Source organism: Callospermophilus lateralis, chromosome 20 (assembly GCF_048772815.1).
Source record: "Callospermophilus lateralis isolate mCalLat2 chromosome 20, mCalLat2.hap1, whole genome shotgun sequence".
In the NCBI taxonomy this organism is placed as follows: domain Eukaryota; kingdom Metazoa; phylum Chordata; class Mammalia; order Rodentia; family Sciuridae; genus Callospermophilus; species Callospermophilus lateralis.
This window is the reverse complement of record NC_135324.1, coordinates 3,621,468-3,636,297: the sequence shown is the minus strand read 5'-3', so window position 1 is coordinate 3,636,297 and position 14,830 is coordinate 3,621,468. Positions and strand designations below refer to the sequence as shown.

Genomic DNA, 14,830 nt, shown 5'->3' with positions numbered 1-14,830 from the left:
TGAGGAGCCCTGGGTCAGGGTGGCACCTGCGCTCGGGCTGCGCCAAATTAAAAAACAGAACGCAGTTCGGGGAGGGGATCCTCACGTCCCGCGCGTCACGTGGCCCCGAGTGCGTCCCCGACGCGGGTCTCTCGTTGGGGTCCCTCCCTGTGAATTTTATTGCATTTAATTAAAACTGATGGCCAAGGGACCAGCGGCAGATGCTCCTGTCTTAAGTCAGAAAATTAAAAACGGAGCGTCCCCATCCGTCAAGTGCCCCAGCCCCGGGCGCTGGGCCGCGAGGACCTGGAGGGGGACGATCTGTGGGGTGGCCCGGGTCCTTCCAGGGGACTTAATGGAAGCTGTGCTGAGCGCATTTGTCAAAAGGGTGATGATAACGGGGGGGGGGGGGTGGCACGGGCTCAGGGACAGAGGGGAAGACACCCGGCCACCGCTGCCTGGCCAGCGCTCAGGCCGGACTCCGGACACCGGCCCATGGGAGGCTAGAGGCTGGGCCTCCTCCGTGCCCGGGACTGGCCGGCCACTGACACTCGGGCTGTGAGTCACCTTTGTGAGGCCACAGTGTGGGCTCGGTGGCTGCTGCCAGTGTCTGTGACCAGGCCTTGGTCTGCACTGGACGCCCCATTACCTGCCCCTGCCTGGGTTTGTGAGCAGGTCGGTCCTTTGACTTGGACTTGAAAAGACGGATTTCCTGGGACTTCTGGGGACGTCTTTCACGGGACACCAGCCCCAGTCTTTCTTGGGTGTCAATGACAAATAAGTGCTGGGCGCCGTGGCCACAGGCTGTCATCCCAGAGGCTCTGGAGGCCGAGGCAGGAGGATTGTGAGTTGGAGGCCAGCCTCAGCAACAGTGAGGCCCTGAACAACTCAGGGAGACCCTGACCCTCAATAAATCCCTGTTAGGAGGGTCCCTGTCACCTCCCAGGCCTGCTGTCCCGACTGGAAGGTGGTGTCCCACTGTCCCTCCCACGTATGGCCAGGCACGCGCCACGTGACCGCGGTGGCCACAGGCTCGGGGACAACACCCGAAGTGCCCAACGGCGTGGTCCCAGCGCCCTCGGCCGGCCACCCCTGGTGCAGGAGGCGGGTCACCCGAGGCAGCAGGGCCCCGGCTGCCGTCTGTGGCCTTGAAGCCATCCCACGGGGACTTGGGGACGACAGGTCTCAGTCCCCCCTGGAGTGTGGCTGACACCCCCAAGTTTGTGACCCCGTTTCCACAGGTGACGAGGTCCCCCGACTCCTAGCCACAGCAGGCAGAGGGGGTGTGAGCGGGGTGTGGGGGGGACGGACGGATGGACAGATGGACAGACAGACACGCGCAGGGCACCAGGGACCGGCTTCGCCCTCCTGGATTCTACCCAGATCCAGTCCAAGGCCTGCGTCCAGCAGCAGGTGACGTGGACCTTGCCGTCTAAGAACGCTCGCGGGTCCCTTGACCCCCACACCAAGGCTGCGACCCCCGCTCTCTGTCACAGAAGCCACCAAGGCACAGAGGGCTCAGTCACCTGCCCCAGGCCACGCCGCTGAAACCCAGGTGGCTTGTCACCGAAGCCGTGTGCCGAGCCACCGTGACACTCGCAGCAAACACACGAGGCCACTCTCGGTGCGCGGGGACAGCCCTCGGGCTGGGGCTACGTGTGCATGGCCCGGGGCTCCCCCCGCCCCCCCAAAACACAGAAGGAAAACGAGGAAAGGACTGTCCACATCTGTGGGCGGCGAGGGAGGAGGGGACGCCCGCACGGCCACATGGGGACACGGGGTCTGGGTCACCCACAGAGACGCTGTGACCCCCCGGTCAGTCTGAAGGAGCCCACCGTAGGCCACAGTGGGGCCCTCGGTTGGGGAGTCACCTAGATGCCACATCAGGCAAGAAACAAAACTGACAGGGACGGGGACATCAAGGGGACACCAGGGACAAGCTGGTCTGGGTGGCGTTTGGCCAAAAACAGGCCCTCGATGACTCTGAGCCAGCACTCGGCCGGCCACCCCACAGAGGGGCTGAGAGACCGAGGGTCCGGGTGGACCGCGAACCTGCAACGGCACATTCCTTTATTAAGCGCCTACTGTGTGGCCAGCTATCGGGGTCCAGGGGGCTCTTCAGACAAAAGACCGGGCTCCCCCGTCCATGACCACGTTCTGATGGCCGTGGACACAGGACCCAGCAGGGCTGCGGGACTAGATCTCTGCGAAAGCAAGTTTGGTTTTGTTTTGTGAATTGGGGATGGAACTCAGGGGCCCTCGGCCACGGAGCCCCGTCCCCAGCCCTGTTTTGTGTTTTATTTAGACACAGGGTCTCCCTGAGCTGCTTAGGGCCTCACTTTGACTGAGGCTGGCCTCCAACTGGCAATCCTCCTGCCTCAGCCTCCGGAGCTGCTGGGATGACAGGCGTGGGCCACCGTACCCGGCTGCTCTGTGCCCCACACATTGAATGGGCAAAGGACTCGGGTTTCAGTGACCACGGATCATAGCACGAGACTTACTCCCTGCTCCATCTTTCTGAACCCTTCAGGGGGTGCCAAGAGGAGACGGCCTCTGGGGAGCACCAGAATGACCTCAAGGTCTCCCCAGTTTAGCAAAGACCCGAGGCCCTGAGGTGAGTCTGAGGACAGGGGATCCCACCCGGACCCTGGCTGCTCAGCGGCACCCCAGCCCCTTCAGGTGGAGAGGTGGCCCCGCCCCCACACCTGTCAATCAAACCTCCCCTGCCCAGACCTGCTAGGCCCCAGGTGGGGACTTTCCTGGGACCTCCCTTCCCTGTGCCTGAGGCCAGAGGCGGAAGGATGGATGTGGCTTCTGCACGGGAGATTTACCCCTGTCACTCTGGCCTCCAGCATGCAGTGACGCAACCCTGCTTTTGAAAGTCAGGATCTGACAGTTTGGGACACTCCACCGAGGCCCGAGGCTGCAGTGTCACCTGTGAGCAGATGCCAGCAGAGCCACCGACCAGGACCAGTCAGTCAAGGTTCGGGGATTTGCCATTTTTCTGGGATCTTTAATTCCCTTATTATGAAGGGACTTTGTTTAATTTTTTTGGGGGGGAGGGGACTACAGGACAAGGCAACAGGGCCTTTGCATATGACAAGCAACCCCAAGGGGCACTCTATATGGGCTCAAAGATGAAGGAGTTACCCTTGGGGTTGTGCAGTGCACAACCTGCACAACCAGACCTGGCCACCCTTTGCGAAATTCACTGCAAATTCCTAAACCAGGAGTCCAAAAAAAAAAAAAAAAAAAAAAACTTGAGTCCTAATAAGGATCCCTTTCTGTTCCAGCAGGGCAGGGGAAGGGAGCAGAGAGTCCTTCTCAAATCATGACCCTGGGGGCTCTTCATTGATTCAGACTGGGTGACCCCCAAAGAGCGTAAATGCCAGAGGGTGAACTGGAGGTGCACCCCGCACACCAGGGACAGCCGGATTTGGTGACCCCAGCCGGGGATGATCAATAGAAGGCATTGAGTCAGTCTGGGGGAGGTGGGGTCAGGAAACCCCGGTCTTGTTCAACAAACACTGGAGACGTCCATTCAGAAATTCAGCTCAGGGCACCACCAGCTCTTTAAACAAGTCAGACTGTGTTCTCCGGTTCCCTGTTGAATGGCGGGGGGTGTCTGCACCATAAAATGGTCTCAATCTCAACGCAGGGTAGTTTCCCGGTGGTGACAGATACCTGGCAAGGTTCCTGAACCTTCTGTCTGAGTCACTTTCCCAGAGAGCGCTACGAAAGCCCTCCACCCAGGATTTGAGAAATGCCCAAATCATCACATCTTTACCATATTTGGCATTTTTATATATAAAACCCTGACACAGAAAAGACTTGCATCTCGCGGGAGACCCCGCGGCTCCCGTATCACAGGTAAAGTAACTGAGGAGGCTCAGAGAGGTCAAGACACTCACCCCACATCACACAGCTAGAAAGAGGCCCCAAGGCAAGTCCCTGCCGGCCAGGAGGCTCAGAGAGGTCAAGACACTCATTCCACATCACACAGCTAGAAAGAGGCCAGAAAGCAAGTCCCTGCTGACCCTGTGTCCCCAAGCTGCCCGTCATAAGTCTCCGTACCTCTCTGCCTCCTGCTCGGCGCTCTGCTGCCTGTTCTCGAAGGCGTTGAAGCTGCTCATGTCCACGTAGCCGTCGTTCTCGTTGGCGGTGGACAGGGCCCTGCTCTGCTCCTCGAACAGCTTGGTGAAGGTGCTGGCCCGGGCGGGCCTGCGGGGCGGGATCTGGATGTTCTCGTAGTCCGAGTTCCCGGCTGGAATGTTCTCGTAGTCCGACGTGTCGGCGTTGGGGAAGGAAATGGAGCGAGGCTTGGTCAGCGGCAAGGGCAGGAAGGGCGGCCGCGAGCGGTCTTCGAAGGACTCCACCCTGGACACGGTCCGGCTCAGGGGGATGCCCTTCCTCTTGCCGTCCCTGTAGAAGATGAGGGACGAGGGGGACTCGGAGGCCCGCAGCTTCCCGGCCCGGGACTTGAGCTGCGGCGAGTTCCCGAAGCTTCTGCGGTCCATGTCCAGGAGCCTGGGGGGGCCGTGGTAGCTGGACTCGGAGGAGGACCTGGAGGAGGACACGCTGAGGTCCCCGTGCCCTTTGCTCTCTGACTTCTTTTTGAAGGTCAGAGCCAGGAAGCGCTTGAAGGACAACTTCTTCTTCTTGGTGGCCTTGTCGGGGGACTCGCTGTCCAGCAGCAGCGAGGGTGAGCTCTTGGTGATGGGCTTCTTGGTGATGCAGGCCAGGTCGAAGGGGGGCGGGATGTCCACCACGGAGGACGGCGTCGACGTGCCACTCGACGGCAGGTGGTTTCTCTGGGAGAAGCTCCCGGAGGAGCCGATGACGCAGGGCAGGGACAGGGTGTCGTCCTTCCTCTGGATCCTGAGGTCGTCCAGCCCGGGGCCGTCGGGCTCCCGGAACATGCCCGCGGGAACCTCTCGGCCCTCCACCGAGAAGGAGCGCGGGTACAGCGTGAAGGCCCTGGGCGTGGCGGGCAGGGCCCGGCTGCCCTCGGGGGGCCTCCCGTCCAGGGGCGTCCGCGCTTCTTCCGCGGCCCCTGCGGTGCCTGAGCCCAAGGGACCGGCCTCTGGCCCCGCTTCTTCCAGGACCGTTTCTGGGACATACCCAGCCACCTTCCCAGAGTGGGGACGCGCCCGGGTGGCCAGGCCCTTCCTGTCCGAGGGGACCAGGCCGCCCTCGGCAGCAGCCATCGCCTCTTCGGTGCTGTCGGGGCCGCTCGACCCGTCGGGGGTGGCCGGTGGCTCCGGCTGTCCTCCTCCTCCAGGGTCGCCCGGGCTGGGCAGGCCCATGGCCACCACGTAGGGGTTGCTGAGCGAGTCGTCGGGGGCGTCCTCGTCCTCTGGCACGACCACCACGTCGGGGATCGAGGGTCCCTCCCCAGCGTCCCCCGGCAGCTGGGGGGCGTCCTCCGCGCACGGCCCCTGGGCCCCGGGTTCCTGCCCCGGTTCGGGGACCTGGGAATAGCTGTCGCTGCAGAAGGAGGTGCTCTCCGTGGGCAGGAAGGCGTAGGGACTTCCTGTGAGCGATGTCACAAAGTCGTCCAGGCTGTCGCTCTCGAAAGGGACGATCTGGCAGCTGTCCTCGCTGGCCTGGTCCAGCATGGGGGGCTCCGTGGGCTCGTCCTGCGCGGGGTCCTCCCCTTCCAGGGGCCCTTCCTCGGCTGCCCTTTCTCCCTGGTCCCCCTGGTCCCCGCCGTCTGGGCCGCCCTCGCCCTCCTCCTCCACTTCGCCGTCCTCCTCCTGCTCCTCCTCCTGTCCCCCAGGGGTCTCCAGGCTGTCGCTGGCGGTCTCAGTCCCCTGGATGGCGGTGCTCAGCTCCTCACCCTCCTGGGCTCCTTCGCTGTCATGTGCAGCGTCCTGCCCCGTGTCCTGGGTCGCCCCGTCGGGGTCCCCGACCTCGTGGAGTCCCCCAGGTTCGGCTCCGACGGGGTCCTCCCCACCGTCCTCCTGCGCCTCCTCCGCCCCGGGGGCCTCGGGCTCCTCGCAGGGGACCTCGGGGACCTCCGCGTCCACGTGCGTGAGAATGATGTCGTCCTCCGAGATGTCGCCCGTGTCCCAGGGCCCCCGGGCCCCCAGGTTGTAGGCGTTGTGCGCCTTCACCCGCTTCTCCTCCTCCTCGCTCGTGGAGCCCTGCTCCTCCGTCCCCGGCGCGTCCTCAGAGTCCTCCTCCTCGTTTTCAGGGGTGTCGCCTGTGTGTCCCTCGCCCTCTCCGCTGGGTGTCCCTTGGGCCGGGTCCTCACCAGCGCCCGTGTCCTGGCCTCCGTCCTCCTGCTCTTCCTCCCCAGGGTCCCCGGGAGGCTCCTCGGGGGCCACATTCCCCACGCAGCTCCCGTCCCTCGCCACCGCCCTGGCGACCTCCATGTCCTCCTCGTCCGTCTCCGACTCGCGCCCTGGGTCCAGCCCCGGGTCCGCGCAGAGCAGCCGCCCGTTGCGGCATTTGGTGACGCTGTCGCCGAGGCACACGCCGGGCCTGCAGTCGCCGGGGTCAGCCAGCCTGGGCTTGGGGGCGATCGGGGGCTTGGGACCCCGGGGCGCGCCGTGCGGACTGCGCAGGCGCAGGTGGGGCGAGGCGGCCAGCGGGGGCGCCACCCCGGGGACGCGCGGGCTGCTGGTCCTGGGCTTGGGGGCGACGGGCGGCTTGGGCGAGTCTGAAGAATCGGAGCAGAAAAAACAAAGAAAGAAAGAAAATTAGAATGATCTCTCCCGCCGTCGAGAATTGGCTCAGCGGAACCCACAAGGGCTCCAGGTTCCCGGGGACCCCGAAGATGGATCCCCCCGTGGCACCCGCCCCGCCCCCACCATTGTCACCTGCAGGGACCCCCCCACCTGCCACTGCAGAGCCGCTCCCTGAACCAAGGGCACAGGTCCCTCTCCTGGAAATCGACTGAAAGGGACTTCCTGCGCCTGGGGGGACAGAGGGTGTCCTGATCGTCACATGGGTCCCCCCCACAGCGAGCCACCGAGAAGGGCCTTCTGCATCAATGAACCATGAGAAAATGCGACGTTTACGGGCCGCTGGTCCCGCGGCCCCGTGGAGCGCACCGTCCCCTCGACGGCTGCGAGGAGTGGGGGCGTCCAGGGTCACGGGGAAACCTGGCACATGCGACCCCTGGAGGACAGCCACCGACCCGTGGGATGGCGCAATCCAACAGCCACTGTCTCATCTCGAGGGGAGGACTCAGTGTACACCCCATAATATCAGGGACGTGTGGTTTTGGGGACAGTCACATCTGAAACTCACAGGCGTCCAGGCGGTGGCAGCCAGGGCGCCTCAGGGGCATGCGCACTTCAGGGGAGGAAGAACCCACGTGTGCCAACAGGAGAAGCTGCAAAAAGTCTCTTCTGTTGGGCACCTGGTGGCCCACGACTGTCAACCCAGTGGATCAGGAGGCTGAGACAGGAGGATCATGAGTTTGAGGCCAGCCTCAGCCACTTAGGGAGGCCCTAAGCAACTCAGGGAGACCCTGACTCTAAATAAAATACAAAATAGGGCTGGGGACGGGGCTCAGGGGTTGAGTGCCCCTGAGTTCAATCCCCAGTAGGTACTAAAAAAAAAAAAAAAAAAAAAAAAATTAAGAATTAAGAGAGCCACGTGTGGTGGCAGGTGCCTATCTACAGTCCCACCCACTTGGGAGGCTGAGGAGGGAGGATAGCCTGAGCTCAGGATTTGGAGACCAGCCTGAGCAACATGGTGAGAACTTCTCAAACAAAATAAATAAATAAATGGGAGTGGGTGAAAGCCGTCTTCGTGATATATTTTATTCAAATTTGGATATAATTTTATTTTATGTATTTGTCTGAGCACCTGTGAGGCAGGAGGGGCTCAGCACCATGCTTTTTAGGCTGCGGCCGGGGAAATGCATCCATTTATACAATGTTTTCTTTTCTTTCTTTCTTTCTTTTTTTTTTTTAAGGGAAGTATCAGGGATTGAACTCAGGGGCACTCGACCCCTGAGGCCCACCCCCGGCCCTATTTTGTGTTTTATTTAGAGACAGGGTCTCCCTGAGTTGCTCAGCACTTCACTGTTGCTGAGGCTGGCCTCCAACTTGCGATCCTCCTGCCTCAGCCTCCAGAGCCGCTGGGATGACAAGCATGCACCACTACACCTGGCAATTATTATTTTTTTTTTTTTACAGTGTTTTCAACTTAAAATGAGTCTCAGGACACAGCCCCATGGTCAGCTGAGAAGTACCTACAGTCAATATGCAAAGTGTATTAATGAGATACTGGACATTTCTTTTTTCATACTGAGCCTTGGCCTTTGAATATGTGTTTGACACTCGGGGCCCTGCTCCACTCAGACCAGCCACATGCCCAGCACCAGCCTGGCTCTGAGTTTGCACATGGCTGTGACATCATCCCGGGGCACCTCTGTTTCTGGGTGTCTGCAGCCAAAGTCAATACCGCCTTCCCCAAACTGGCAGAATCATGTCAAAGGCAGCTGAGGCTCCAGTTGAAATAAAACCTCCCAGAGCAGCAAACATATAATTCCCAGGCCACCCACTGGGCCGCTTGTGGCGCTTGATTTCAGAGTCACACTCCAAGGAGCGGTTGTCTGCCTGCTTATTAGTGGCTGCGGCAGGAACCCTGCAAGTTTTCAGATGTGGTAGCCGACAGGCAGCCACATGAAGGAGGCCCAGCTCCTAAGGATCTTGAAGCCAACACCACATCGAACCCCTAACCCGCCCTGCGCTCATCCACGTCACCGCTCAGGGGACCACAGGCCTCCAGTCAACAACCTAAAATCTTCTAGGAATAAAAAGTGATTTTCCAACTCTGTGCTTCAGAAGCAAAGATGTCCTGGCGTAGGAAAATAGCTGTCCAAATTGGTGGGCAAAAAAAATTTGTTTGGAGCTTAAGAAAAACTTTTGGCTGAGCAGGGAGGCTGAGGCTTGTCATCCCAGCGACTCGGGAGGCTGAGGCAGGAGGATCTCAAGTTGGAGGCCAGCCTCAGCAATTGAGCAAAACCCTGTCTCAATATAAGATGTGGGTTTGTAGCTCCGTGGTGGAGCATCTGCTCAGCATGCATGAGACACGGGGTTCAGTCCCTGGTACCAGAAATGAATGACCGGCAGGAGTGGGGATCCCAGGAACACTGGCTGTGGCTGTTGAGAGAGAGGCCAGCCCTGGCCTGCCCACACCCCCCTGGCCTGCGCCTGGCTCTGCCCTGAGACATTACAAAGTATCAGCCCCAGCTCTGAACATCAGGGGTCAGGGGCTGGGAGGAATTATCCACTGGGATTGGGGACACTCATTCCTCATCCTTAACAGGTGGCATTTCACAGAGGCTCCATGAGACCCAGGGACAGATGGGACTGTGAAAAATGACCGTCACCCTGGCTGCAGCACCCCCACCCCCACCCCATCTTTCCTCCAATCAAGCTATTGATCTGTGGGCACCGGCTCCTCGGGAAAGGTTACGGTGGGTGTCTGAGGCGTGATCCGGCAAGAAAATGTTGTCCCCAAGGAACGATAGGGCTCTGTGGCCACCCTGCGCTTCTAGGACTGGACCCCATGGTGCATCCCCTGAGTCTCCCCGAAATCAAGGGCAGCCAGAATCAGAAAGGCCTCGTCTGGCCCCCTTGCTGAAAGATAAGGAAACTGAGGCACAGAGAGGGCAGGTAAGTGGCATGGGGTTGCACAGCAAGACTGGTGTAGTCCCCTCACCCTGCCTGTGGGCTTTCGGTCAAAGTGTTTTCCGTCCAAGTGTTTTCTTTACAGTGGAGACTCTGAGGTCTCAGCGTGTAGGGAGGCAGGGCAGGGTGAAAATGTAGGGAAACCGAGGCCAGAGAGACCAAGAACAGCTAGAGACGTGAGAATTTTGTTTTGGTATCAGTGATTGAACCCAGGTTGCCTAACCACCGAGCCACATCCCCACCACGGAGCTACAAACCCACATCTTATATTGAGAGAGGGTTTTGCTCAATTGCTGAGGCTGGCCTCCAACTTGAAAATAAGGTCTCACTAGGTTGCTTACAGCCTCACTGAGTTCCTGAGGCTGGCCAGAAACCTGCGATCCTCCTGCCTCGGCCTCCTGAGCTCCTGGGATCCCAGGTGTGAGCCACCGTGCCCGGCCAGGTGAGAAATTTAAATGAGGTTGGGTCCATGTTTCACCAATAACTCGCTTTAGCGAGCTCCTCCTCCTCGATTTCCTTTAGTCCAATTCCAGTAAATACTAATTGAGCACCTACTGTGTACCAAGCCCTCACCCAGATTCTCTGCACACACCACTAGTAAATGAAATAAAGATGTTGCTCTCGGGGATCTTCTCTTGGGAGGTGGAGGGAGACGGGCAAGATGGAGGGAAAGTTCATCATGCCAGGTGACAACGAGCTCCATGCAGAAATGGGGTGGCGCTTTTAAGGAAAGCGAATAGGACATTAGAGCCAAGATGTAAAAACAGGTGAGAGAAGCCCGAACGCACTCGTCACGCCCAAGAAACGGCAAAGGAGACCAGTCCAACCCAGGTTTTGAGCTCCCTCCTGCCCACCACCTTACAGAAAGGAACCAAAGGGCCAGGCGAGGTGGTGCGCATCTTTAATCCCAGAGGAGGCTGAGGCAGGAGGATCGTGAGGTGGAGGCCAGCCTCAGTAACTTAGTGAGGCCCTGAGCAACTTAGTGAGACCTTATCTCTTAAAAAAAAAAAAAAAAAGGCTGGGGACATGGCTCAGGGGTTAAGCACCCTTGGGTTCGATCCCTGGTATGTGGGGGACAGGGGGAAGGAACCAGATGGAGATCCCGCCTCACACTGGTTACCTGGGTCTCAGACTCAAGGGAAAGGTGGCAGGGGACTGCTCGCAGATGGATGGAGGGGGTGGCTTTTCACACAGGGAAAGGATCGGGGCAGAGGACATTCCAGGTAGAGGGACCAGGGACCAGCAATGGGTAACCCCGGGGGCGGAGCTTCAGGGATGGGGTGACAGGACGGGCCAGCGCTGGGGTTCCCTCCTCGGGTGGACCTCGACTCCTGCCCGCCTGCACCCCGTGTGGATGTCCCTGGTGACCCTAGGTGCTTTGCAGGGCTCCTCTGAGGCCGGGAGGAGCAGCGGACAGGGGTCAGGGGGGCTCTGCTCCCTCCTCCCAGCTGTGCCATTAAAACCGGAGCCGAGAGACCTTGGGCCAGTCCTTGTCCCTGGGCTTCAACCTCCCCCTCTGTAGAGCGAAGGGACTGGCCACCTCCGCCTGGCTCTCCTCGTGACGTCCTCGGACATCCCCACACTCAGTCCCCAAGTCTGTCTGAGCTGCAGATCTGGATCCCCCCCCCCGTCCCCCCCAGGATGCCCAGGACCATGCGCTGCAAGAGTCATTAATTATCTCCAATTTCACCTTCCCACGGTGTCTTAATTAATTGATTCCTGGGGACCTGCCGGAGTGTCCAAGCCGAGCCTGATGATTTCTAATTAGGCTGCTGCGAAGCGAGTGCAGTGACCCGTGGCAGGACACTTCCCCGGATGACAGACTGGGACACCATGGAGAACCAGGGGCCTGGGGCTCACAGTGTGGCGCTGATGCCTGCTCTGTCACCCATTGGGCTCTGTGATCCCGGTCCCTGTGCCCCTGGGTGCCTCAATTTCCTTCTTGGTAAAAATGGAAGCAACACCCCCTCTTTCACAGGACTGGGGAGACGTCCCAGAGAAGGGACAGGCATTTGAAATGTATAGCAGAGACACCCCGGCAGGCATGTGCTGCGCACCTACTGTGTGCTAGGGACCGGATTAAAAAGCAGCCTCTCAAGATGAGCAGGAGGTGGTTCAACCCTTGATAAGTTGATGACCCCCAAAATCCAGGCACCTGTTTTTGCATCTATAAAATGAGGGGGTAGCAATAGTACTGTCCCAATCAGGTGACCGGGAATGTCAAATAAATTGAGACAAATAGAACACTTTATAGCACCACCGGATACAAAGTAAATAGCTGCTACATATTAGCTAGTATTTATGGGCTGCTTAGAATGGACACTGGTCTAGGCACCTTATATGCTTTGTGACCACAAGAACTCAATGACAAAGAGCTATCTCTCCATTTTTCAGGTAAAGAAGCTGAAATGCTAGGTGTGGTGGCACATGCTGATAATCCCAGCAACTTGGGAGGCTGAGGCAGGAGGATCACAAGTTCAAGGCCAGCCTCAGCAATAGAGTGAGGCCCTAAGCAACTTAGCTACACCCTGTCTCAAAATGAAACATAAAAAGGGCTGGGGATGGGGGTGCAGTGGTTAAGTGCCCCTGCGTTCAATCCCCGGTCCAAAAAAAAAGAAAGAAAGAAAGAAGAAACTGAGGTTCAGAGAGGCTCAGTAACCTGCTCAAGGTCTCACTAAACTAGGTTTATGGTGACTCTGAGGTTCATTTCCTGGGATTCTGTAAACCAAGCACAACACCTTCAGGAAATTCTGAGCATGGTACCCATGACAGGCTGTAATCACACTGGAGAAGGAACCCGGTTTATGCTTTTAGACAAATTACAGGACGGCAGAATCAAAGGCTGCCAACGGCTCAGACCTCTAGGACCAAACCTGCCTCCAACTTGATCTGGCCTCACTCCATCCTCCCTGTTCTGGGAGAAGGATAAGGCTTGCCCACGCCCCACTCAGGAAAACGTGGGAAAGCTGGAAAGGCTGTCACCATTGTTATAAAGTGACTTTTATTAGAAGCCTAGGGGAAAAAGCTAGCCAGCCTCTGTCCAGGCTGCTGCTAGCCCAGCCGAGAGGCAAAGTCCCTCCAAGCAGTGGCTGGCTGGGGCCTTGGGACCCTGGGACCCTGCTCCAGCCTCCCCGACTCCCACCCAGTGGCACCCCTGCTCCTGCGCCCCTCCCCCCATTCCTGGACCCGCAGGGACTCCCCCCCCCCAGGGGTCCACATGCCCAGCCCCAAGCGCGCTCCATCCTTTGTAGATGCGTCTGGTCCCCTGGCTCCTGGGGGCACCTCGCTCCTCAGACAATGACCTTTTTTTTTTTTTTTTTTCCATTAAAACAATTTTGAAAAGAAAAAGGGGAAAGGAAAAGAAAAACCACACACACACACACACACGCACACGCAGGGCAGCAGGATATGGTTCCAACCCAGCCAAAATGGTGGCTTCCTGTTTCTTGAGGGATGTGCGTTTTGGAGTGCGGCTCTGGAGAGGGTGTTGGTCGCGAGCAGCGAGGTCCCGGGCAGGAGGACCGCGCGGCGGCAGGGGGACGGCGCGGCCCGCTCTCCTCGTGGAGAGAACTTTCTGCCCTCGGCGCAGGGGCGCGCAGCGGCGGCGGGGAGCGCGGGGGCCAGGACGGGCACAGGCGCCACCCAGCCGAGCCTCCCTCCCCGAGGCGCCCCTCGGCCTCCTCCTCCCCGGAGGCGCGCTGCGACGTCTCCGCGGACCCGTTGGGGTTCCGCGGGAGCTCGGAGGGGCAGGGTCCCCCCGCTGGGTCCCCGGGAGGACGCGGGGCCAGGCGCTCCCCGAGCGGGCTGCCGAGGGCGGGGACCGGGGGCTTGGAGACCCCGGGGTCCGCGAGGGAGCGGGGGGGGGGGGGGGACCGCGCAGCGCAGTGCCCGGGGCTGGGGACAGCTCCGGCGGCCCGAGTCCTGTGGCGCCCTGGAAAGGCGTCCGAGGACGTCTGGGGGACCCCTGGAAAGGGGGGGTGACGGGATGTGGGGACGCGACGCCGTCACTCGGGGGAAAGGAGCGTCCTTCCCCGTGGCCCGGGAGGACCGCGGTGGGAGCTCCCGGCGACAGCGACCAGGGCGCTGCCCCTCGGAGCTGAGCGCGCGTCCGTCCGGGGCAGGGGACCCCGACTCGCCGCCCAGACCTCGGGGAGGCCGCGCCTCAGGGGAGGTGGTGTCCCCCCACGGCTGGCCCCCGACGCCCCGCGGGCTGTCCCAGGGCGCCTCCTACCTGCCCGGTTCATCTTCCAGCGCGCGGAGCCCCAGGCCCGGCGGCGGCCCGTCCGTGCGTCCGTCCGTCCGTCGGTGCGAGCGCGACTCGGCCGCCGACCGCCTCACTCCATGGCCGCCCGCGGGGCCCGCGCCCCCTGCGCCCGCCCCGCCCCCGGCGCGCGCCGGACTCGGCAGGACCAGGGGGCGGGGCCGGGGGCGGGGCCTGGGCGAGGGGCGGGGCGGAGCGGGGCGTGGTCGGGGGCGTGGCCCGGGAGGGGGCGCGGCCAGGGAGGGGGCGAGGGGAGGGGGCGAGCGCGCCGCGGGGGGGGGGCGGGGGGCGGCGTCGCGTCCGCTCGGCGCTCGGGCTCCGCGCTGTCCCCGTGCGCGCTGCGCCGGCCGCGCCCCGGGCCCCGGTGGACGTCTCCCCCGGGCGCCGAGGGGAAGGGTCCCTTTTCTCCCCTTTCCCTGTCCCCTGTCAGGGACCCGAGAGGGTCCAGGAGTCCCGCGTGCATTCAGAGGGGCCATGGTAGCGGGGGTCTTGGGGACAAGCTGGGTGTCGGGGGGACCGTGGGGTCCCCTTTGGGTTCGTCTTTGGCCATGCACCCGGTGCGGAGCCGGGCAGGCGCTCCGGATGGACGCGACCGCCCCAGGTTGTGGCCTCCTCGGGGAACGTGGATGGGAGCAGGTGGCCAGAGACCCAGGACCAAGCCAGCCGCGAGGGTCAGCAGAGCGGTGGCCTCCCAGCCTGTGGAACTGGGAGAAATGCAAGTCCCCAGGACCCCTCCCCAGACCTACAGAGTCAGAAACCCCGTTTTGACCAACCTTCCAGATCCTTCTGATGGAGCAGACGTTCAAGGACCACTGGAGTAGAGGACGAGGGACCAAAGATGCCCTTCCCCAGGAGGTGACCAGGCAGAGGAGAACGGGTTGACCAGGAAGCTCTTGGTTCCCTTGGTGCACATCCCGGGTGCCCGCCTGGTCCTGGT

The 14,830-nt window shown here is 60.9% G+C and overlaps 1 protein-coding gene across 3 annotated transcripts in view; it reads right to left on the bottom strand.

Annotated features, from left to right (window-relative positions):
* The window catches only part of Fgd5 (FYVE, RhoGEF and PH domain containing 5), a 63,977-nt gene extending 49,984 nt beyond the window's left edge, over nucleotides 1–13,993 (bottom strand). For all 3 annotated transcript variants that reach the window (XM_077106242.1, XM_077106243.1, XM_077106244.1), the window contains exons 1-2: nucleotides 13,864–13,993; nucleotides 4,054–6,643 (exon numbers count right to left, since the gene is read on the bottom strand). In XM_077106242.1, the coding sequence (XP_076962357.1) occupies nucleotides 4,054–6,643; nucleotides 13,864–13,876 (2,603 nt within the window). In that variant the 5' untranslated portion in view covers nucleotides 13,877–13,993. The remainder of the gene's footprint in view (nucleotides 1–4,053; nucleotides 6,644–13,863) is intronic.
* Between the last annotated feature and the right edge of the window lie 837 nt (nucleotides 13,994–14,830).